Source organism: Heterodontus francisci, chromosome 28 (assembly GCF_036365525.1).
Source record: "Heterodontus francisci isolate sHetFra1 chromosome 28, sHetFra1.hap1, whole genome shotgun sequence".
NCBI classification, from domain to species: domain Eukaryota; kingdom Metazoa; phylum Chordata; class Chondrichthyes; order Heterodontiformes; family Heterodontidae; genus Heterodontus; species Heterodontus francisci.
The window spans coordinates 1,296,637-1,321,361 of NC_090398.1; the positions used below are offsets into that span (position 1 = coordinate 1,296,637).

Genomic DNA, 24,725 nt, shown 5'->3' on the forward strand with positions numbered 1-24,725 from the left:
TTAAATACCCTTTATGGTCCTTAATGGGCCCCACTCCTCCTTTCACCATCTTTTTTATTGTTTATATGCTTATAGTAAACTTTGGGATTCCCTTTAAATTTAGCTGCCAGTCTCATTTCATGCTTCCTGTTTGCTTCTCTGATTTGCAGTTTCAGCGTCCCCTCTGAACCTTCTATATTCAGCTGGGTTCTGCATTGTATTATCCACCTGATAACTCTCATAAGCACTCTTTTTCTTCCATCTTTATCTCTCTCGTCATCCAGGGAGCCCTGGATTTGTTTGCTCTGCCTTTCCCCTTCGAGGGAACGTACCTTGACTCTGCCCGAACTATCTCCTTTGAAGGTAGCCCATTGTTCAGCAACTGTTTGTTTTTCCTGCCAACCTTTGGTTCCAATTTATTTGCCCCAGATCCATTCTTGCCTCATTGAAGTTGGCTTTCACCCAAGTTAATTATTCTTACTCTGGATCGTTCTTTGTCCTTTCCCCGTAGTCAGCCTAAACCTTATGATGCCATGATCCGAAATGTTCTCCTTATCCACTTGGTCCACTGCATTCCAAGAACCAGGTGTAGCACTGCCTCTTTTCTCGTTGGACTGGAAACATACTGTTGTAGAAAGTTTCCCTGAACACTCCAGGAACTTTCTGCTCCCTGCCCTTTACAGTACTACTAGCCCAGTCTATATTCAGATAATTAAATTCCCCCGTTATAAATGTTCTATAATTTTTTGCACATCTCTAGTTTTCTTGCAAGTTTGTTTCTCTGTAACTTTTCCACTAGTTGATGGCTAATAGACAACACTGAGCAATGGAATTGCACCTTTTTTTTCTTGTCGTCTTGCTTCTTCAAATCTTTTTTGGCTCTGTCTGGACCCTGGCTCTATCGCTCCCTGTGGGATTTTTGGGACTTCCCCCAGCCTTCAGCAGTTGTACCGAGTTTCGTTTTCTTCCCCTCGGTTTCTCCAGTCTCCGTGGACTGCTCTGGACCCTCTGGGTACAATACTGTGCTTTCTGCCAAGTCACTACCTCGCAACAGGTACGCCCTGTGTGGGTAAGCTCGGAATGATCCTGACTGTCACTACGCCAGTGACCAACTTACTCTGTAGGTAAATTTTAACGAAGGGAACTTTCAACAATTTGACAGTCATGCCCTTTTACTAATATTGTGGCATTTGTTCTGCTTTCCAGTGACATTTCTGTCAGTTTGGCTGCCAGTAGGGTTTGAAAACAGCTGTTGTGACTGAAATGGTTATCTCCTTGCCTGGTGCCTGGGACCTAAAAGGCGTCATTTGTCCTTTGTGCAAAAAGTTCCAATACGTGCTCTGCTCTCTAGTTATATTAGGACACAGGCTTATCACTTTTAAAGCCACAGACACAAACTTGACTGCAGCGCCTCCTGCTGTTTTTTGGCATGCCAACAATTGGCGTGGACGTGCCCAGATTTGCCACACTGGAAACATGTCCGGCGGATCCCTGGGTTCCCCCTTTTAAAAGTTGGGGACTAGTTGGGTTTTCTTTCCCTGCTCTCCTTTTCTTTCGAGCCCATCACTGCATCCCTGCTATCTCTACCTCGCGTACATGAGTTACTCGGCCCAAATTTATTCAGCGTTGGGGATTTATATATTAATTCATAGTCATCAGCTGTTTTACTCTTGTGACTCTTTTGTTCTTTGAGGGTTCTTGCACTACTTGGGATGCTATTTTTAAACTCTTCCAGCAACATCACTTCTCTCATTTTCGTATGAAGGTTCTAGCTTGAGAGATCGTATCCAGCAATCGCAATCCATATGTTTAATTCTTTCAAATTCAATGTGAATCTCTGTGGGTCTTTTCCAGGTGTGTCGGTATCTCTGTCTGTGTGCTTCTGGTACCAGCTCATATGTATTTAGAATTGCAGTTTTAGTTTGTTCGTAATTAGGGGAACTTTCTTCCGATAACAGGGAAAAGAAACCTCACGAGCCTGACCCACGAACGTGCCTTGTAAGAGGAGAGTCCAGAATTCTTTCGGCCATTTTAGCCTGGTAGCTATTTTCTCAAAAGAGATAAAATATGACGACTCCTCCTCCTCCTCATTAAATTTTGGCACCAGTCTTGAGTGTCTCAGCACATCAAAGTTTTGCTCTGAATTGGGGATGAGGTTTGAGTGACAGGCAGCATTTTCATTTTGGGTTTGCACGCTCTAACTCAAACCGTTTGCAATTGTACTTTCTCTTTCAACTGAAATTTTCTTTCCCTGTTTTTGTGTTTCTTCCCTTTTCATCTGCAGCTGGATTCTAGCTCGAATGATTTTTCAGTCTCTGGTTCCATGTTGGCGTCTTGTAGTTCAGGAGTACGTTTGAAATGGTTGTCTAGACTTTTCACTAGTTCAGGTGTTTTTTTACTTTTTGTCTGAAAGTGATTCCCATCTCTGCAGCTAAGCTTTTTAAATCTTCAACACTTAATTTGTTTAACTGATCAAGGGGCAGCTCTCCCTGCACTACAAACTCCTTAGCATTAAAGGTGACCATCTCTTTTGTTTCTAGTACTGTAGGAAAAAAAACAGAAGAAAACCTGTTTGTTTATTTTCCCACAATTTTAGAGGTCAGTTTTCTTCCTGTTTTCCAAAACTTTCATTTATCTGGCGGTACAGGTCCCGGACGAGCCCCCAGTTACGACCATGTGGTGTGATGTGGGTGGTTCCCACTGTTCAACTCCCCACCCGACTGCAGCAATTGTATTTGTATGAAGAAGTTAGCCCCTTGGTGTTTTATTTTTCAAATAAACAGACAAGGGCAGGTTTTCTTCCAGGTTTTTAAAAACAGAAAGTCAAATTGTTTATTGATCAATAAGCCTTATCCTGAAATTGTCGCAATGGCTCATCATTCATCAGCTCACACATTTGCTCATGCGTGTGCACACGCACAGAGAAGAGACAGAGAAGGGAAAAAGGAAGGTGGTTTTCAGTGGGCGGAAAGGTTGAGAAACCTGTTGAATTCTCCTGAGAGTCAAGTTCTAGATGGTTGCAGGCCTGATATGATTGTAGATTTCTTTCTTGATAGAAGGTTCTGTTGAAGATGGTAGGTTACTTATAGCTGTCACTGCTGTATACCATAGATGTAGAATTTTTTCAGCAGGGCACTGTGCTCCCTAGCTTGGCTGGAACTCAAGCTGTTAGAAGTAACTTCACCTTCTGGGTCGGGGGTCTCTCTTTTTTTAAGGTAAAACCGTGTCACCTCTCACCTAGTAGGAGACATTCGCCTCTCTTCCCCAAGGCGATCGCACAATGGCCCAGGATGTGGTTACTTCACACCTCCTTTTGTTTCAGAAGAAGACATTCAATTCTGGAATGTTATTCTGGGATAGGTGTAAGCTGGGTTTCATGAACACTTTTTGGCTTTGAAGATTTGTCCTTTGACTGTTTGGATACGCAGAAGGCCAATCCCGTCTTTCTTCGGTGGCCATTTTGACCATTGTTCACTTTTTAAAATAAAGGGTCTTTTTAAGACAAAGTCCGTTTTCATAACTCTTCAGAGTTAGTCCGTAATTGTTGCATCAGAACTCTTCCGGTTCTGTGGCAGCCCCTACGACACTGCCCACCTCTAACCTCCGACCAACCCTCCCTATCTCTGTAACCTCCTCCGGCCCCTACAACCCTCCGTTATCTCTGCACTTCTCCAATTCCGGCGCCTCGAGCACCGCCCCGATTTTAATTGCTCCACCCATTGGCGGTCGTGCCTTCAGCTGCCTGGAGCCTGAAGCTCTGGAATTCCTTCCTAAACCCCTCTGCTTCTCTCTCTCCTCCTTCAAGATACTCCTTAAAACCTCCCTCTGACCCACCTTTTGGTCACCTGTCTCTAATATCTCCATATGTGGCTCGGGGTCGAATAATGTTTGATAATCTCTGCTTTGAAGCGCTTTTGAACATTTTACAAGGTTAAATACACTGTCTATCTGCAACTTGTTGCTGTTGGTCACCCAGTCTGGGCTTATGTGTGCTTCCAGTCCCACGCCCAACCCTTAACTGCCCTCTCTAGTGACCCCTCAGTTGTCTCAAAAGCAGCTGAAGGGGCAACTGGGGATGCGGAATAACTGAGTCTGGGCAGCGTTGCCCAAGTCCCGAAAGATACAGGGAATGTGGACGAGTAAAGGTTTTCGAGAGTCTGTGAAAAGTTGTATGGAGCTGGGTTAGGAGTTCCACCCATCTTCCCCCCCCCCCCCCCCCCGCAGCCTGTCCCCATAGTCAGTACCTTTAGCTAACTCTCTCTCTCACCCTCTCTTTCAGCTAGTCCTGGTTGGGGATGGCGGCACGGGCAAAACCACCTTTGTGAAGCGGCACGTGAGTGGCGAGTTTGAGAAGAAATACGTCGGTAAGCTGAGTTCGCTCGCTGCGCCAGTCTCGCTAAACAGCGGGGGCTGAACGGAGGGGGGCGGTTTTGGACGTCTCAGTGGAAGGGAGTCAGCTTGTGAGGTGGGGGTGGGCAGCTCTGCATTGGACAGGAGCGTCAAGAGGGCGAGTGAGGTTGTGGTCTTTTGGCAGTGTGTAGGCAGAGTCTGCTTGCCTTGCTTCACCCGTCCCGCCCCTACCATCTCCTCTGACTCTGTAACCTCCTCCAGTCCCCACCATCTCCCCTGTATCTCTGTCGCCTCCTCCCGCCCCCACCATCCCCTCTGTCGCCTCCTCCCGCCCCCACCATCCCCTCTGTCGCCTCCTCCCGCCCCCACCATCCCCTCTGTCGCCTCCTCCCGCCCCCACCATCCCCTCTGTCGCCTCCTCCCGCCCCCACCATCCCCTCTGTCGCCTCCTCCCGCCCCCACCATCCCCTCTGTCGCCTCCTCCCTCCCTCTTGAGCATCCCCCGATTTTAATCGCTCCACCATTGGAGGCCGTGCCTTCAGCTGCCTGGGCCCTAAGCTCTGGAATTCCCTCCCTAAATCTCTCCGCCCCCATCCCCCTGCGCTCTCGCTCTCACTCGCGCGCTCTCTCTCCTGTGAAGCCGCAGTGGAGTGACCCCTGAGGGTCACAGGAGAGTTCAGGGGGTCTGGTTTCAGAAGCTATGTTTTGGCCAATGGGCTCCTGATTTGGGACGGGGTGTTGCGATCGTGTTTCTTCTGTCTGTGCCTGCCTCACTTTCTCTGCTTCCCTTCCTCCATTGCTGTCTGGCAGCCACCCTGGGAGTGGAGGTCCACCCTCTGACCTTCCACACCAACAGAGGGGCCATCCGTTTCAACGTCTGGGACACGGCCGGCCAGGAGAAGTTTGGAGGCCTGCGAGACGGCTACTACATTCAAGGTGAGTCCCATCCTGTCTCCCTTCCCCTATCCTTCCAGAGTAGTCAAGTATCACAGAATCGATAAAGTGCAGAAGGAGGCCATTCGGCCCATCTTGTTGGCACCGGCTCTCTGAAAGAGCAACTCAATCAGTCCCATTCCCCTGCCTCCTCCACGTAACGCTGCACATTCCTCCTTTTCATATAACTCTCTAATTCTCTTCTGAATGTTTCAATTGAACCTGCCTCCACCATGTTCTCAGGCAGCACATTCCAGACCTTAACCACTCGCTGCGTGAAAAAGTTTTTCCTCATGTCACTTTTGCTTCTCTTACCAAATACTTTAAATCTCTGCCCTCTCGTTCTCGATCCTTTCGCGAGTGGGAACAGTTTCTCTCTATCGACTCTGTCCAGACCCCCTCATGATTTTGAATGCCTCTATCAAATCACCTCTCAGCCTTCTCTATCCAAGGAAAACAGTCCTAACCATCCAATCTATCTTCATAACTGAAATTCCTCATCCCTGGAACCACTCTTGTGAATCTTTTCTGTACTCTCTCCAATGCCCTCACATCTTTGCGGAAGTGCAGCACCAAGAACTGGACACAATACTCCAGCTGAGGCCGAACTAGTGTCTTATATAAGTTCAACATAACCTCCTTGCTCTTGTACTCTATTAATAAAGCGCAGGATACTGTATGCTTTATTAAGTGCTCTCTCAACCTGTCCGACCACCTTCAATGATTTATACACACTTTTTCTTCTTTATCTTCATCTCAACCTATTTTGTCATCCAGGGAGCTCTGGATTTGTTTGCCTTTTCCCCTTTGAGGGAATATACCTTGACTGTGCTCAAACTACTTCTTCTTTGAAGGTAGCCCCTTGTTTATCTGTCAGTTTCCTGCCAGCTTTTGACTCCAATTTATTCGCCCCAGATCCATTCTTACCTCATTGAAGTTAGCCTTCCCCCAGTTAATTATTCTGACCCTGAATTGTTCTTTGTCCTTTTCTATAGTCAGCCTAAACCTTTTGACACAATGATCACTATCCCCTAAATGCTCATCCTACTGACACTTGATCTACTTGGCTCACCTCATTCCCAAGAACCAGGTCTAGCAGTGCCTCCTTTCTCATTGGACTAGCAACATACTGTTGTAGAAAATTTTCCTGAACACACTCTAGGAACTCTTGCCCCTCACTGCCCTTTACACTACTGTTATCCCAGTCTATGTTTGGAGAATTAAAAGTCCCTCATTATAACTACCCTAAAACTTTTGCATCTCTCTGTGATTTCCTTGCAAATTTGTTCCTCCAGGTTCTTCCCACCAGCTGGTGGCTTATAGACAACATCAAGCAATCTAACTGCACCTTTTTTGTTCCTTAGCTCTAGCCAAATTGATTTTGGCCTCGACCCCTCTGAGTCATAGAGTTATACAGCACAGAAACAGGCCCTTCGGTCCATCGTGTCTGTGCCGGCCATCCAGCACCCAACTATTCTAATCCCATATTCCTGCACTTGGCCCGTAGCCTTGTATGCTATGGTGTTTCAGGTGCTCATCTAAATACTTAAATGTTGTGAGGGTTCCTGGCTCCACCACCTCTTCAGGCAGTGTGTTCCAGATCCCAACCACCCGCTGGGTGAAATTGTTTTTTCTCAAATCCCCTCTAAACCTCCTACCCCTTACCCTAAATCTATGCCCCCTGGTTATTGACCCCTCCGCTAAGGGAAAAAGATTCTTCCTATCTAACCTATCAATGCCCCTCATAATCTTGTACACCTCAATCATGTCCCCTCTCAGCCTTCTCTGCTTCAAGGAAAACAACCCCAGCCTATCCAGTCTCTCTTCATAGCTGAAATGCTCCAGCCCAGGCAACATCCTGGTGAATCTCCTCTGCACCCTCTCCAGTGCAATCACATCCTTCCTGTAGTGTGGTGCCCAGAACTGTACACAGTACTCCAGCTGTGGCCTAACTAGTGTTTTATACAGCTTCATCATAACCTCCCTGTTCTTATATTCTATGCCTCAGCTAATCAAGGCAAGTATCCCATATGCCTTCCTAACCACCTTATCCACCTGTGCTGCTGCCTTCAGTGATCTATGGACAAGTACACCAAGGTCCCTCTGACCCTCTGTACATCCTAGGGTCCTACCATCCATTGTATATTCCCTTGCCTTGTTAGTCCTCCCACCTCACACTTCTCAGGATTAAATTCTGTTTGCCACTGCTCCGCCCATCTTACCAGCCCATCTTTATTGTCCTGTATAAGGATTTCCTCCTCTCTATTTACGACGACACCAATTTTCGTGTCTTCTGTGAGCTCACTGATCATACCTCCTATATTCACGTCTAAATCATTAATGTACATTACAAACAGCAAGGGTCCCAGCACCGATCCCTGTGGGACACCACTGGTCACAGGCTTCCAATCGCAAAAACAGTCCTCGACCATTACACTCTGCCTCCTGCCACTAAGCCAATTTTGGATCCAATTTGCCAAATTGCCCTGGATCCCATGGGCTCTTACCTTCTTAACCAATCTCCCATGTGGGACCTTATCAAAAGCCTTACTGACGTCCATGTAGACTACATCAACTGCTTTACCCTCATCTGCACATCTAGTCACCTCCTCGAAAAACTCAACCTAGTTAGACACAATCTCCCCCTGACAAAGCCATGCTGACTATCCCTGATTAATCCCTGCCTCTCCAAGTAGAGATTAATCCTGTCCCTCAGAATTTTTTCCAATATTTTCCCAACCACCGATGTTAGACTCACCGGCCTGTAATTACCTGCTTTATCCCTGCTACTCTTCTTGAATAATGGTACCACGTTCGCAGTCCTCCAGTCCTCTGGTCCCTCTCCTGTGGCCAGACAGGATTTGAAAATTTGTGTCAGATCCTCTGCTATCTCCTCCCTTGCCTCACATAACAGCCTGGGATACATCTCATCTGGGCCTGGGGATTTATCCACTTTTAAGCCTGCTAAAACAGCTAATATTTCCTTTCAATACTAATATGTTCAAGTATATCACAATCCCCTTCCCTGATCTCTACACCAACATCATCCTTCTCCATAGCGAACACAGATGAAAATCATTTCAAACCTCACCTATGTCCTCCGGCTCCACATAAAGATTGCCACGTTGGGCCCTAATCTTTCCCTGGTTATCCTCTTACCCTTAATATACTTATAAAATGTCTTGGGATTTTCCTTTATCTTGCCCGCCAGTGTTTTTTCATGTCCCCTCTTCACTCTCCTAATTACTTTAAGTGCCACCCTACACTTTCTATACTCATCTAGTGCCTCCGCTGTTTTCAGCACTTGGGATCTGCCGTAGGTCTCCTTTTTTTTTCCTGATCCAATCCTCTATATCCCTTGACATCCAGGGTTCCCTAGACCTGTTGGTCCTACCCTTCACCTTAACTGGTACATGTTGGCTCTGAACTCTCTCTCAATTTCCTCTTTGACTCCCACTGATGTGATGTAGACTTTCCTATGGGTAGCTGCTCCCAGTCCACTTTCGCCAGATCCTGTTTTATCATATTGAAATCGGCCTTCCCCCAATTCAGTACCTTTATTTCTGGTCCATCTATGTCCTTTTCCATAACTACCTTAAGTCTTACCGAGTTATGGACACTATCCCCGAAACCCACTGACACTTCTACCACTTGTCCAGCTTCATTCCCTAGGATTAGGTCCAGTACTGCCCCTTCTCTTGTAGGACTTTCTACGTACTGGCTCAAAAAGCTCTCCTGTATGCATTTTAAGAATTCTGCCCCCTTTTAAGCCTTTTGCACTAAGACTATCCCAGTTAATATTGGGGAAGTTGAAATCCCCGACTACTATTACCCTATTGTTTTTACACCTCTCTGAGATTTGCCTACATATCTGCTCCTCTATCTCTCCCTGACTGTTTGGAGGTCTGTAGTCCACTGCAATGCTCTCCCTAATCAATACTGCCACCCCTCCCCCTTTTTTCCTTTCCTATCTTTCCTTGTATCCAGGAATATTTAACACCCAGTCCTGCCCTTTTTTGAGCCAGGTCTCTGTTATAGCCACAACATCATATTTCCACATGGCAATCTGCGCCTGTACCTCACCAGTCTTACTAACTACACTCCGTGCATTCACATACATGAACATTAACCCTCTCTCTGATGCTGCCAGTCTGTCTCAGACTAGCAAATGTTCCCTCTCAACCTTGGAGTGATACTCGTAAACACATAAGAAACAGGAGCAGGAGGAGGCCATTCGGCCCCTCGAGCCTGCTCCCCCATTCAATAAGATCATGGCTGATCTTCGACATCTTCTCCACTTTCCCGCCCTCTCCCCGTATCCCACAATTCCCTTCGTGTCCAAAAATCCCTCGATCTCCGTCTTGAATATACTCAATGACTGAGCATCCACAGCTCTCTGGGGTAGAGAATTCCAAAGATTCACAACCCTCGGAGTGGAGACATTTCTCCTCATTTCAGTCCCAAATGGCCGCCCCCTTATCCTGAGACTGTGATACCCCCCTCCCCCAGTTCTAGACTCTCTATCCGGGGTTGGGGGGGGGGGGGGAAACAGCCTCTCAGCATCTACTCTGTCAAACCCTCTCAGAATTTTATACATTTCAATCAGATCACCTCTCATTCCTCTAAACTCCAGGGAATATCGGCCCAGTCTGCTCAATCTCGAGCGCTCTGTCTCTTAGAAACATAGAAAATAGGAGCAGGAGTAGGCCATTCAGCCCTTCGAGCCTGCTCTGCCATTCATTATGATCATAACTGATCATCCAACTCAGTAACCTGTTCCAGCTTTCGCCCCATACCCTTGGATCCCTTTAGACCCAAGAGCTATAGCTAACTCCTTCTTGAACACATACAATGTTTTGGCCTCAACTGTGCTTTCTACAGGCTCACCACTCTGGGTGAAGTAATTTCTCCTCATCTCAGTCCTGAAAGGTTTACCCTGTATCCTTGGACTATGACCCCTGATTCTGGACTCCCCCCCACCATCGGGAACATCCTTCCTGCATCTACCCAGTCAAGTCCTGTTAGAATTTTATAGGTTTCTATGAGATCCCCCACTCTCCTGAACTCCAGCGAATATAATCCTAACTAATTCAATCTCTCCTCATATGTGAGTCCCATCGACCCAGGAATCAGTCTGGTAAACCTTCGCTGCACTCCCTCTATAGCAAGAACATCCTTCCTCAGATAAGGAGACCAAAACTGCACACAATATTCCAGGTGTGGCCTCACCAAGGCCCTGTACAATTGCAGCAAGACATCCCTGCTCCTGTACTCGAATCCTCTCGCTATGAAGGCCAACATATCATTTGCCTTTGCCACCTGTTGGACCTGCATGCTTACCTTCAGCAACTGGTGTACGAGAACACCCAGGTCTCGCTGCATATTCTCCTCTCAGTTTATAGCCATTCAGATAATCTGCCTTCCTGTTTTTGCTACCAAAGTGGATAACCTCACATTTATCTTGCTCGCTCTAACTGACTCCTGGTGTCTTTCTCCCAACCCACCTACTGCAGCACAGTGTGCAATTATCATGTTCGATGTGACAGCCAGGGTCACCTACAAGAACGTCCCAAACTGGCATCGGGACCTGGTGCGTGTCTGCGAGAACATTCCCATCGTCTTGTGCGGCAACAAAGTGGACATCAAGGACCGGAAGGTCAAGGCCAAGTCCATCACCTTCCACAGGAAGAAGAATCTGCAGGTAAAAGGTGCTCCTGAGGGTTGTGAGTGGAGTGGACCCTGAGGGTCACCGGAGTTCCCTGAGGTCAGAGGCTGTATTACGGGGAATGGGCTCCCGATGCGGGACTGGGGAGGTGGTGCGCGTCTCACTGGACTAGTAATCCAGAGCCCAGGCCTATGCTCTGGGGACATGGGATCGAATCCCACCGTGGCAGATGGTCAATTTTGAGTTCAATTAATAAAAATCTGGAATTAAAAGCCAGTCTAATGGGCACAATGAAACCATTGTCAATTGTTGTTAAAAACCCATCTGGTTCACTAATGTCCTTTAGGGAAGGATATCTGCTGTCCTTACCTGGTCTGGTTCACATGTGACTCCAGACCCACAGCAATATGTTTGACTTAACTGCCCTCTGAAATGGCCTAGCAAGCCACTCCGTTCAAGGGCAATTAGGGAAGGCCAGTAAATGCTGGCCTAGCCAGCAATGCCCACAAAACGAATAAAAAAAAAAAAAAATCCATTCCACACCTCGACACTGTCCCCATCAAACACTCCCAGGACAGGTACAGCACAGGGGTTAGATACAGAGTAAAACTCCCTCTACACTGTCCCCATCAAACACTCCCAGGACAGGTACAGCACGGGGGTTAGATACAGAGTAAAACTCCCTCTACATTGTCCCCATCAAACACTCCCAGGACAGGTACAGCACAGGGGTTAGATACAGAGTAAAGCTCCCTCTACACTGTCCCCATCAAACACCCCCAGGACAGGTAGAGCATGGGGGTTAGATACAGAGTAAAACTCCCTCTACACTGTCCCCCATCAAACACCCCCAGGACAGGTAGAGCATGGGGGTTAGATACAGAGTAAAGCTCCCTCTACACTGTCCCCCATCAAACACCCCCAGGACAGGTAGAGCACAGGGGTTAGATACAGAGTAAAGCTCCCTCTACACTGTCCCCATCAAACACTCCCAGGTACAGCACGGGGGTTAGATACAGAGTAAAGCTCCCTCTACACTGTCCCCATCAAACACTCCCAGGACAGGTACAGCACAGGGGTTAGATACAGAGTAAAGCTCCCTCTACACTGTCCCCATCAAACACTCCCAGGTACAGCACAGGGTTAGAGACAAAGTGTTAAGACCACTCAGGACAAAGCCCCCAATCAAAATATATGATTCTGATTGTAGTGGGGGCAACACTGTCAACTCAGTCCCGTCGTTCCACAGATCGCATCATATTTCTTTAAGCTTTCCAAATCGGGGGAAAAAGCAGCCAAATTGAACAATCTAATAACCCCAGAATGAAGCAAACCAAACTATCTTTAGATATCAACAATTTAACTACTTAGTAATGTTTAAGATTTTAGTTTTTTTTTTAACCAATGTCTGAAGACCTTGTACTGCTTCTTTAAAAGTCTATCTCCCGCATTTAAAATTAGCTGATCGACAAAATAGAAAAAAATAAAATCTTGGCAAGTCACAATCCTGACGAATGGTCTTCTAATACAACGCATTCAAAGTTCACTTGCAGTCTTCCAAGGCCCGATTGGGGGCGGCACAGTGACGCAGTGGTTAGCACCGCAGCCTCACAGCTCCAGGGACCCGGGTTCAATTCTGGGTACTGCCTGTGTGGAGTTTGCAAGTTCTCCTTGTGTCTGCGTGGGTTTCCTCCGGGTGCTCCGGTTTCCTCCCACAAGCCAAAAGACTTGCAGGTTGATAGGTAAATTGGCCATTATAAATTGTCACTAGTATAGGTAGGTGGTAGGGAAATATAGGGACAGGTGGGGATGTGGTAGGAATATGGAATTAGTGTAGGATTAGTATAAATGGGTGGTTGATGGTCGGCACAGACTCGGTGGGTCGAAGGGCCTGTTTCAGTGCTGTATCTCTATATAAAAAAGGGTCCCTCGAAGATGGGGGTTCAGCAGTTCGGCTGTTGTCGTATTAAACTTTCTTTCCCCAGCGATGAACATAGCAGATATCAATAATTTGTTGTCAAAGAAAAAGATTTTTCCTTTTTTTAATGGAATTTATTCAGCTTGAAGCTTTGTGGAATTTTGAGAAAGAAATAACAGATCTTTTTCCTTCAGTTTAAATGGTCTTCGAGAGCTCTCCTCTTCCTTCGATTGCTGAAACAGTCTTTCAACTGACTGGTGCTCAGCTAATTTTTTAAAAGTCAAAACTGCAAGATTGAATCTCGTGTCCTCTCTCTCTCTCTGGCTGTTGCTTGGAAACCAGAATACACTTTGGCTCACTGAGCCTCCAGAGAGGTCTTAAAGATGTACTGATCTTGAACAGTCTTAAAGGGGCACCGCAATATTTCCCGAGGAGTGAAAAAAAATAAAACAGGACCGTAACAAGAGTAAAACTCCCTCCACGCTGTCCCCATCAAACACTCCCAGGACAGCTACAGCACAGGGTTAGACACAGTAACGCCTCCCTCTGCGCTAGAGGCCTGCTACCCGGACCCGACCAGGGAGTCTGAGACGAAACTGTTGCGTGCAGTGTGGTAGTAGCAGTCCAATAGCAGGCACACGTGTTGGGTGAGGAATGCCCAGAAGTTCCTCAGAGTAGTGTCCCAGGCCCAAAGTGGGGATGTTCGCTGATGATTGCACAATGTTCAGCACCATTCACAACTCCTCAGATACTGAAGCAATCCGTGTAGAAATGCAGAAAGATCTGGACAATATCTAGGCTTGGGCTGATAAGTGGCAAGTAACATTCGCGCCACACAAGTGCCAGGCAATGACCATCTCCAACAAGAGAGAATCTAACCATCTCCCCTTGACATTCAACGGCATTACCATCGCTGAATCCCCCACTATCAACATCCTAGGGGTTACCATTGACCAGAAACTGAACTGGAGTAGCCATATAAATACCGTGGCTACAAGAGCAGGTCAGAGGCTAGGAATCCTGCGGTGAGTAACTCCACTCCTGACTCCCCAAAGCCTGTCCACCATCTACAAGGTACAAGTCAGAAGTGTGATGGAATACTCTCCACTTGCCTGGATGGGTGCAGCTCCAACAACACTCAAGAAGCTCGACACCATCCAGGACAAAGCAGCCCGCTTGATTGGCACCCCATCTACAAACATTCACTCCCTCCACCACTGACGCACAGTGGCAGCAGTGTGTACCATCTACAGGATGCACTGCAGCAATGCACCAAGGCTCCTTAGACAGCACCTTCCAAACCCGTGACCTCTACCACCTGGAAAGACAAGGGCAGCAGATGCATGGGAACACCGCCACCTTGCAAGTTCCCCTCCAAGTCACACACCATACTGACTTGGAACTATATCGCCGTTCCTTCACTGTCGCTGGGTCAAAATCCTGGAACTCCCTTCCTAACAGCACTGTGGGTGTACCTACACCACATGGACTGCAGCGGTTCAAGAAGGCAGCTCACCACCACCTTCTCAAGGGCAATTGGGGATGGGCAAGAAATGCTGGCCCAGTCAGTAACACCCACATTCCAGTAATTTAAAAAAAAAAAAATGCTTTGTTCTGTGATCATTTGCTGTATTGAGGCAGATCCTCGTTGATCAGTGCCGCTCCACATTGTAAAACTAGCGGTTGCTTTTTGACCTGACTTTGTTTGGTGCTCACTTTATTTTCGCTCTTCTCTGTCTCTCTTCCTTCCTGCCCTTGCTGTGTCAGTACTATGATATCTCTGCCAAGAGTAACTACAATTTTGAGAAGCCTTTCCTGTGGCTGGCACGCAAGATGATTGGGGACCCCAACCTGGAGTTTGTGGCCATGCCAGCTCTGGCCCCACCTGAAGTACAGATGGATCCACAGCTTGCTGAACGATATGAGGAAGAGCTTAATGTAAGTACCTGATTTGTAAAAGAGACGGGAACTGTGTACAGTAAATCCCAGTGTGATATGGAGACTGGAACTGTGCACAGTAACTCCCAGTGTGATATGGAGACCGGAACTGTGCACAGTAACTCCCAGTGTGATATGGAGACCGGAACTGTGCACAGTAACTCCCAGTGTGATATGGAGACCGGAACTGTGCACAGTAACTCCCAGTGTGATATGGAGACCGGAACTGTGCACAGTAACTCCCAGTGTGATATGGAGACCGGAACTGTGCACAGTAACTCCCAGTGTGATATGGAGACCGGAACTGTGCACAGTAACTCCCAGTGTGATATGGAGACCGGAACTGTGCACAGTAACTCCCAGTGTGATATGGAGACCGGAACTGTGCACAGTAACTCCCAGTGTGATATGGAGACCGGAACTGTGCACAGTAACTCCCAGTGTGATTTGACTGCTATCCCTCCTGAAATCAATGACAGTGTGTCAGATGGTGGAGGAGCTGTGTTTGTGTTGTGGCTTTGTGAACTGGCGAGGCAGTCGGCAGTGTAACTAACCTCTTCCTTCTCTCTGTTTTCCCCCCCGACAGCTGGCTGCTTTCGCCCCTCTCCCAGACGAAGATGACGACCTTTGAGGGGAAGATCTGGGTGTTGGGGGAGGGTGGTGTGTGTTTATGTGCGTGTGTGAGAGACGTGGTGGGTTGTTAGCCGAAGGTCTAGTTTTATAGGCCGCCAACGCGCACTGAGGATTCTCTCCCTCTCTCCATGCCGCACTCGGCTTTGACCGGGAATGGCATGTTCTGGAACGCGGGATGGGTTTGATGGTGGGTGTGTCTTTTCCTTTTCCAGATTACCTTAATTGGTGTTTGAAGCTGTTTTTTGTGATATTTGATTAATGAAAAGAAGAAAGTATGATTTGAAGAAATACGACTGGAGGGGCAGAGTTGGGAGAGAGAGAGAGAGAGAGGGGCGATGAAATGTGCTGCAGGATTTGCTCAGTGCTGGCCTGGCTTCTCTGAAAATCTGGAAAAGCAGCTCCCCTCATTCCTGTTGCGATGTCTTTGCCTGTCCCACACCCCAGAACTTTGTCTCCCCTTCCTGGCACACCCCCAGGCTGGATACAATCCTTTCTATTTCCCACATCGATTTTTTTTTTTTAACCCAGCCCCCTCGCTCTCTTTCTCTCCCCCCGCCTTAATGGTTTTTCCCCTCGACATGTGTCCCTCGGCGGGATAGGTCGGGACGTGGGGAAGGGTCAAGAATATGAAATAAAGTTACGGTGCTTTTTTAAATTTCAAGAGTAATGCCTTTTGTGTGTGTGTGCGGCCGGGCGCCCTGTGGCCTGCAGTGGTGCCAGTGAGCAGCGGAGAGGGGGTGCCAGGGGAATGACTGGCAGGCATGCCCAGGTGCAATAGCTGACTGACTATTAGGACCACGGTTTCCCAAAGCTCTCCTGCCACTGTGGCGGGCTGATGTCTCTTTCCCTTGTGTCTGCGTCTGTTGTAGACTCGTGGATGGGAACAGGAGGAGGCCCATTCAGCCCTTTCTCCGGCCTGTTACACTGGAACAGGAGGAGGCCCATTCAGCCCCTCGAGCCTGCTCCATTGTTCAATGAGATCCTGGCTGATCTGTGACCTAACTCCATTTACCCGTCTTTGTCCCATATCCCTCAATCCCTCCGGATAACAGAAATCTATCAATCTGAGATTTAAAATGAACAATTGATCCAGCATCGATTGCAGTTTGCGGGAGAGATTTCCAAACCTCTCCCACCCTGTGTGTGTAGAAGTGTTTCTGAATTTCACTCCTGAAAGGTCTGGCTCTCATTTTTAGACTTTGCCCCCCCTCGTCCGAGACTCCCCGACCAGCGGAAATAGTTTCTCTCTAACCACCCTCCAGTTCTTGTTAATACCTTCAAATCATCGCTTACCCTTCTAAATTCCCGGGAATCCACCCCTAGTTTATTTTACCTGTGCCTCAGTTGGTTGCAGTCTTGCCTGTGGTTGAGAGACTTGAGGACAGAAATCTAGGTACTACGGAGGGAGTGCTGCAGTGTCTGTGGTGCCATCTTTCGAAGAAGTTAGACTGGGGCGGGGTGGGGGGGGCCTTTGCTTTCATGCAGAAGGTACCATCGTGCTGTTTTGAAGGAGTGGGGGTGGGGGGGCGTGTTGGGAGGGGAGGTGGGTTTACCTGTTCACGTCACCAAAACAGATAAGCTGGCCGTTTTATCACGTTGCTCCTTGGGATCTTGCTGCATGCAAGCTCGCTGTTGTGTTTCCTAAGTTACAACACTTGGAAAAGCACTTCATTGGCTGTAAAGCGATCTGGGGCTTCCGGTGGGGTGGGTGTAAGGCGCTATAGAAATGCAAGATTTTTTCATTGCGGGGCGGGTCCTCGGTCTTGGGGGTGGGGGGGTCCTCTGGACCCACTTGCGTTGAGCTTGCGTGGAAGGGTGAAGTTCGGGGAGGAGTGAAAGTGGGAGTCCCAGGGAGCAGGTGTCGTAACGCAACAACGGAACCCCTCCAAAGGCGAGCGAAGAACCCCCCACGCTCATAAGCTTTCACCCGTCCCTTTCCTCCTGCCTCGTCCGCTCCTCTTGCTGCTCTGCGTGTGTCTCGATACCAAACGGAGGGACGGGGATGGCAGGGTGCGCTGGACAAAAGCTGGATCGTGATTCGCAAACTACGTGAGCACTGACTGCAGTGAGGCCTCCTCGCCGGTAACGGGGCAGGACGTGCCGCTGTAATGGGCCACACTTTCACAGTTCTCTCTCTCTCTGACCTCCAATCGTTCTGAAGAGCAAAAGGCAGTGTCGTCAGCACAGCCATAAGAATGAGAAATTGGAGTGGGGGGAGGCCATTCGGCCCCTCGCCTGTTTCCCCATTCAATATGGTCGTGGCTCATCTCCACATTCCCGCCCTCTCCCCATATCCCTCAATTTCCTCAGTGTCCAAAAATCTCTCGATCTCAATCTTGAATATACTCAACGAATGAGCATCCACAGCTCTCTGGGGTAGAGAATTCCAAAGATTCACAACCCTCGGAGTGAAGACATTTCTCCTCATCTCAGTCCCAAATGGCCAACCCCTTATCTTGAGATGATGACCCCCCCCCCCCCCCCCCCCCAGTTCCAGACTCTCCAGCGAGGGGGGGAAAACAGCCTCTCAGCATCTACCCTGTCAAACCCTCTCAGAATGTTATACTTTTCAATCAGATCACCTCTCATTCCTCTAAACTCCAGGGAATATCGGCCCAGTCTCTCCTTCCAGGACAACCCTCTCATCCCAGGAATCAGTCCAATGAACCCTCTCTAAGGCAAGTACATCCTTAGCTAATGAGACGAATAGTGTACCCAGTGCTCCAGGTGTGGTCTTGCCAATACCCTGTATAATTGCAGTAAGACTTTCTTAGTCTTATTGTGCAATAGCTTTGTAATAAAGGTTAACATTTGCCTTCATAATTGCTTGCTGTACCAGTGTGTTAACTTTCTGTGATTTATGTACCAGGGCACCCACGTCCCACTGAATGACAACATTTCCTCGTCTCTCAACATTCAAAAAGTTTTTTTAAATTTTCCCTCCGTAAGTGGATAACTTTGCATTCCTACACATTCTATCACACCTGGCTACTCATTTAAACCGGTCACTATCCCTTTACTGCCTCTTCACCTCATAGCTTACATTCCCTCCTAGCTTCGTATCATCAGCAAACCTGGAAGTTATGATAAACCTGTATAAAACACTGGTTCAGCCTCAACTGGAGTATTGTGTCCAGTTCCGGGATCCACACTTTAGGAAGGATGTGAAGGTGTTAGAGAGGGTGCAGGAAAGATTCAGGAGAATGGTTCCCAGGGATGAGGGACTTCAGTTAACGTGGATAGATCGGAGAAGCTGGGACTGTTCTCCTTGGGGAAGAGAAGGTTGAGAGGAGATTTGATCGAGGTGTTCAAAATCGTGAGGGGGTTCTGGACAGAGTAGATCAGGAGAAACCGTTCCCAGTGGCGGAAGGATCCGGAACCAGAGGACACTGGTTTAAGGTGATTGACGCAAGAAGCAACAGAGACAAGAGGGAAAACTATTTCACACAGCGAGTGGTTAGGATCTGGAATGCTCTGTCTGAGAGTGTGGTGGAGGCAGATTCAATCGAGGCTCTCAAAAGGGAATTGGAGAATTATCTGGAGAGGAAGAATGTGCAGGGTGACGGGGAGAAAGGCAGGGGGGAGTGGGATTAGGTGAGTTGCTCTTGCAGAGAGCCAGCATGGAAACAATGGGCCGAATGGCCTCCTTTTGTGCTATAACCATTCGATGATTCTACATGATCGTCAATCTCCTAACCTAAGTGATGGATATCACCTCGCACGCAATAGTGTGTGAACACGCTGTTTGAAAATACAGTAATCGCTAGTGGTGTGACCAACAGTCACACAAACAAACATGAAACAGTACTGGACTGGTTTTTTCAGGAAAAAAAGTATGCCCGAAATAATGCAGAGAGGAAAATGATTAATGGTTGGGGCTGTGTTTCTGTTGCGAGACTGGACACCGGGCGATTCCTTCAACAGGACTCTGTTAAACGAGAGGCTGATAGTTGATGAATGCTGGGAGGTGGAGACTTTATCGCTGTCCAACATCACAAATGTACATCGCATTGCCAAGTGCATCCACTCTTTTCAGCACAGGAAGATTCCGTGAAGCTGCAATCAGTTCAACTCATTTTAGTGAAGGTCCTCGAAACCAGAGAGGACTACACACCGCGCTGTTCTTCCAATAGCAATCACGGTTTCATGTCTTCCTCAGTACTGACCCTCCGACAGTGCAGCACTCCCTCAGTACTGACCCTCCGACAGAGCAGCGCTCCCTCACTACTGACCCTCCGACAGTGCAGCGCTCCCTCACTACTGACCCTCCGACAGTGCAGCGCTCCCTCACTACTGACCCTCCGACAGTGCAGCGCTCCCTCACTACTGACCCTCCGACAGTGCAGCGCTCCCTCACTACTGACCCTCCGACAGTGCAGCGCTCCCTCACTACTGACCCTCCGACAGTGCAGCGCTCCCTCACTACTGACCCTCCGACAGTGCAGCGCTCCCTCACTGCTGACCCTCCGACAGTGCAGCGCTCCCTCACTGCTGACCCTCCGACAGTGCAGCGCTCCCTCACTACTGACCCTCCGACAGTGCAGCGCTCCCTCACTACTGACCCTCCGACTGCAGCGCTCCCTCACTACTGACCCTCCGACAGTGCAGCGCTCCCTCACTACTGACCCTCCGACAGTGCAGCGCTCCCTCACTACTGACCCTCCGGCAGTGCAACACTCCCTCAGTACTATCCCTCTGAGTGCAGCACGCCCTCAGTACTATCCCTCTGAGTGCAGCACGCCCTCAGTACTATCCCTCTGAGTGCAGCACGCCCTCAATACTATTCCTCTGAGTGCAGCACGCCCTCAATACTATTCCTCTGAGTGCAGCACGCCCTCAATACTATCCCTCTGAGTGCAGCACGCCCTCAATACTATCCCTCTGAGTGCAGCAAGCCCTTAGTACTGACCCTCCGACAGTGCAGCACTCCTTCAGTACTATCCATCTGACAGTGCAGCGCTCTCTCAGTACTGACCCGATGACAGTGCAGCACTCCCTCAGTACTGTCGCTCTCTGGCAGTGCAACGCTCCCTCAGTATTGCTCCTCTAACAGTACAGCACTCCTTCAATATCCTCAGATGCATGTCCTCCAGTCCTGGCATCTTATCAACTTTAAGTTCAGCCAGCCTAATACTCCCTATTTATCAATTTTTAGCCCATCCAGTGTCTCAACTATCTGTTCTTCCACTATGACTTTGACAGCATCTGCTTCCTTGGTAAAGACAGATGCAGAGTCCTCATTTGCTACCTCAGTCATGCCCTCTGCCTCTGTGTGTAAATCCCCTTGTAGGTTCCTAATTGGCCCCACTCCTCTTTTTAACCACCCTTTTCATATTTAGTTGCTGTCAAGCATCCAAGAAAAGCGATGATGAAAAATTGCAGAGTGAAACTGAAGATTTGGAAAAATTGACTTTGCGTTTTGAAAAAGTGGACAGTATTGCTAAAAATGGCTGAAGGTAAACGACCTGGCCTTTGTCTTTTCAAACTGTCTTGCAGGGACAAAGGAATACCTTTTGAGCTGGGAGGAGTCAACTGCACCCCATCTTGAAACTTTGCTGAATTGAATGGGTTCTTCTGAAACAAAGAAGGTATAATCTGGAAACATCATAGCTGTATTATTTTCATCCTGAACCCATAAAGAGGCTCTTCTGAATTGAATGGGTTCTTCTGAAACCAAGAAGGTGTGAGGTAGCTACATTCTAGGCCATTGTTGGTCACCACAAGGAGGGAGAGCCACATCTCCCAACAGAGACTTAAGGTGTGAAACCATTTTTTGACCTTAAAGGTCGCTCCCTGAAGAGAGAGAGAGACACTCAAAGAAGCATCACCCAGAAGCTTGTTTTCAACTAAAGGGGCCTGAAGAAAATCCAGCAAGAAGGGATGTGCCCTGCTGTACAAGAGAGAAACCTACAGGCACCTCAGGCCTGCAACCATTGAGAACCTGACTTCTGAGAGAATTCTACCAGTTTACTGTGACCCACAAAATGTAGCCCCGCTTACAAGCACTTACCCCTTTTCCTCTCTCTCTATCTCTTTGTGTGTGTGAGTGGGTGCAGTTGCGACAATTTTGGGATAAGGTGCATTGCTAAATAAATGATTCATCTTATGTTTTAAACCTACAAGAAAATCTATTTATTTGACAAATAAAACACAAATGGGTTAAAACCCTCATAACAAAAACATGCTGTGGTCAGGTGGGGGTTAAACAGTGGGAACCACCCACACCCCTCAACACGTGGCTGTACCAATGCACATCGAAGACTTTCGGATTTCCTTTGATGTTAGCTGCCATTCTCTTCTCATACTCTCTTTCCCTCTCTCATTTCCTTTTTCACTGCTCCTCTGAAGTTTCAGTATTCAGCCCGGTTCTCACTTGTAATGTGAACTGACATCTGTCATTCACACCATTTTTCTGCTCCATCTTACTCTCTATCTCTTGCATCATCCAGGGAGCTGTTGGTTTGGTTTCCTTCCCTTTCCTCCTCGAGGGAACGTACCTCAACTGTATCTGAACTATCTCCATTTAGAAAATCATAATACAGTCAATCAATATCAACATGGTTTTATGAAAGGGAAATCGAGTTGTAAAATGTATTAGAGTTCTTTGGGGATGTAACAAGCAGGGTGGATAAAGAGGAACCTGTATTTGTATTTGGATTTCCAAAAAGCATTCAATAAGCTGCCACATAAAAGGTTATTTCACAAGATAAGTGCTCATGGTGTTGGGGCTAATATATTAGCATGGATAGAGGATTGGCTAACTAACAGGAAACAGAGAGTCAGGATAAATGGGTTATTTTCAGGATGGCAAACTGTAACTGATGAAGTGCAACAGGGATCAATGCTAGGGCCTCAACTACTTACGACTTGGATGAAGGGACCGAGTGTGTTGTAGCCAAATTTGTGGATGACACAAAGGGAGGTAGGAAAGCAAGCTGTGAGGAGATTAAGTGTTACGAGAATTTCTATTTTTTTTTTATTAAAACTCGGGATTCTATATTTTTTTAAAGAACTGAAAAAGATTTCAGTGGGCATTGAGACATCTGGAGTTAGCTGAACTTTATGGATGCTTTTGGAAGGAAGGCGGGGTCAACGAGAGGTTCCCAGTGTTATGACCACGGCGGAAGCAATGCACTGTTAATTCAGTCCCGTCACTCCACAGGTCGCATATTATTAAACTTTCACCAAATCGGAAAAACAGCCAAATTAAACACTCTAGTATCACCAGAATGAAACAGACTAAACCAGGTATCTTTAGACAGCAACAAATTAACTATTTATTTTTTAAAAACTAAATCTTAAACACTCAAGATGAACCTATGTCTAAATATCTTATAACTTCTTAATTTACTCTATCTCCCACATTCAAGCACATACATTCAGAAATAACAGTGGTCTGGATTTTAAAGGTACAGATTTCTTTAAAATTAGCTGTCTCTTAAGAGTAAAATAAATACGTTTTTTGTGCTTTACGTTCCCGGGTAATCCAAGTTCACTTCAAGTCTCCATCCGGATTTCACTGCTCCTCTGAAATTTCAGTATTCTGTAATAACTGTTGGAAGAGATAGAGAGTAAGATGGAGCAGAAAAATGGTGTGAAGGACAGATGTCAGTTCATATTACAAGTGAGAACCGGGCTGAATACTGAAACTTCAGAGGAGCAGTGAAATCCGGATGGAGACTTGAAGTTCTTGATAGGCATTCAGACAGTTTGGCTGCAGTAGCATTAAATAGTTCTTTCAATGGTGAGCACAGCAATACAAATAATTTGTTGAAAATGAAAAGCTTTTCTTCCTTTCTCACGGAATTAACTTGGCTTGTAGCTTTATAGAATTTTTCTTGAGAGAGAGAATAAAACAGCTCCTTTCTTCAGATCACCTTGCCGGAACTAACTGGTTCAGAACGGTCCCTGCCAGCTCTGCACACAGTCAAATGGACACATCATACCATGTGACCTCTCTCTCTCTCTACTGCTGTTGCTTAGGGTAACCAAAAATGCAGCTGTGGTACACTGTGTTTCCATATTTCTAGAATCTTCTCTCCCTTAAAGGTGCACTGTTTTTAACAGTCTTAAAGGCACACACAGTTTAATCCAAGGAGAAAAAATAATACAAGTCTGTGGCACCTCCGCCCTTGGCGAAATGAAACACCACTGCAGAAATGCATTTCATTACAGTGCAAAAAAAAAAGAACTTGGAAATACTAACTTTTTTTGCATTCACGCACCATTCACTCTGCTAACAATTTGCAGCATTTTCTTTATACCATCGCCATCTATATGAGTAAAAATAGTTAAATTCATGACAAAGCATCGGCGATAACATTATTTTTTCCCGAAATACGTGCAACGTTTAGATGATAAGGCTGTAACAACAAACTCCATCTAAAGATTCTCGCATTTCAATTTTTAAACATTTCCACAAACGTTAATGGGTTATAGTCACAGTATGCTAGTATTTCTTTATAGTCCTAATAAGAACAAAGGAACTAGGAGCAGGGGTAGGCAATTCAGCCCCTCGAGCCTGCTCCGCCATTCAATACGATCGTGACTGATCTCATCTTGGCCTCAACTCCACTTTCCTGCCCGTTCTCCATAACCCTTCAACCCATTTCTAATAAGAAATGTCCTGGCGGACATATACCTCAAAATGTTTGAGAGCCAGCAAAAGTACTAATCTTTCTTTTTCTACAATAGAATACTTCTTTTGATGGCAATTGAAAAGTACCCTACTGACTTCTCTATGCCCGATTCATCATCCTGCAATAGGACTGTACCAACGCCCAGGTCACTAGCATCGATTGCTATTTTAAAAGGGTTTAGTGAAATTTGGAACAGCCAACACTGGTTCATTAATTAAGATTGCCTTTAGCTTTTCAAAAACGGCCTGGCATTTATCTGACCATACCTCTTTGCTTTTCATTTTTTGCAGAAAATCGGTTAATGGAGAAGCCACAGTACTAAAATTCCATACAAATTTCCTGTAAAAACCGCACATCCCTAAAAACCTTATTATTTCCCATTTAGATTTCGGGATAGGGAACTCTACTAAGGCTTGTACCTTTTCCGTTTTTGGCAATACCTGCCCTTGACCCACTATGTGTCCGAGGTAAGTTACTCTTGCTTTTCCGAATTCTCTTTTTGCCAGATTTATTACTAAGTCCACGGCTTGTAACATTTTAAACATAATTTTTAGCTGCTTTAAGTGTTCTTGCCAAGCGCTACTGTATATGAGTACATCATCAAGATACACTACACACGCTGCGTATGAGTTAGTCCCTGAAGCTTACCGTCAGAAGTTTCGGAACTGAA

The 24,725-nt window shown here is 47.0% G+C and overlaps 1 protein-coding gene across 1 annotated transcript in view; it reads left to right on the forward strand.

The window, feature by feature from the left end:
- Positions 1-16,071, forward strand: part of LOC137385184 (GTP-binding nuclear protein Ran-like) — a 49,686-nt gene extending 33,615 nt beyond the window's left edge. Inside the window, exons 2-10 of the mRNA XM_068060170.1 lie at positions 491-609; positions 964-1,033; positions 1,673-1,736; positions 2,264-2,326; positions 4,217-4,343; positions 5,140-5,265; positions 10,776-10,963; positions 14,613-14,783; positions 15,370-16,071. Of these exons, the coding sequence (XP_067916271.1) occupies positions 491-609; positions 964-1,033; positions 1,673-1,736; positions 2,264-2,326; positions 4,217-4,343; positions 5,140-5,265; positions 10,776-10,963; positions 14,613-14,783; positions 15,370-15,414 (973 nt within the window). The 3' untranslated portion in view covers positions 15,415-16,071. The remainder of the gene's footprint in view (positions 1-490; positions 610-963; positions 1,034-1,672; positions 1,737-2,263; positions 2,327-4,216; positions 4,344-5,139; positions 5,266-10,775; positions 10,964-14,612; positions 14,784-15,369) is intronic.
- Positions 16,072-24,725: the final 8,654 nt, after the last annotated feature.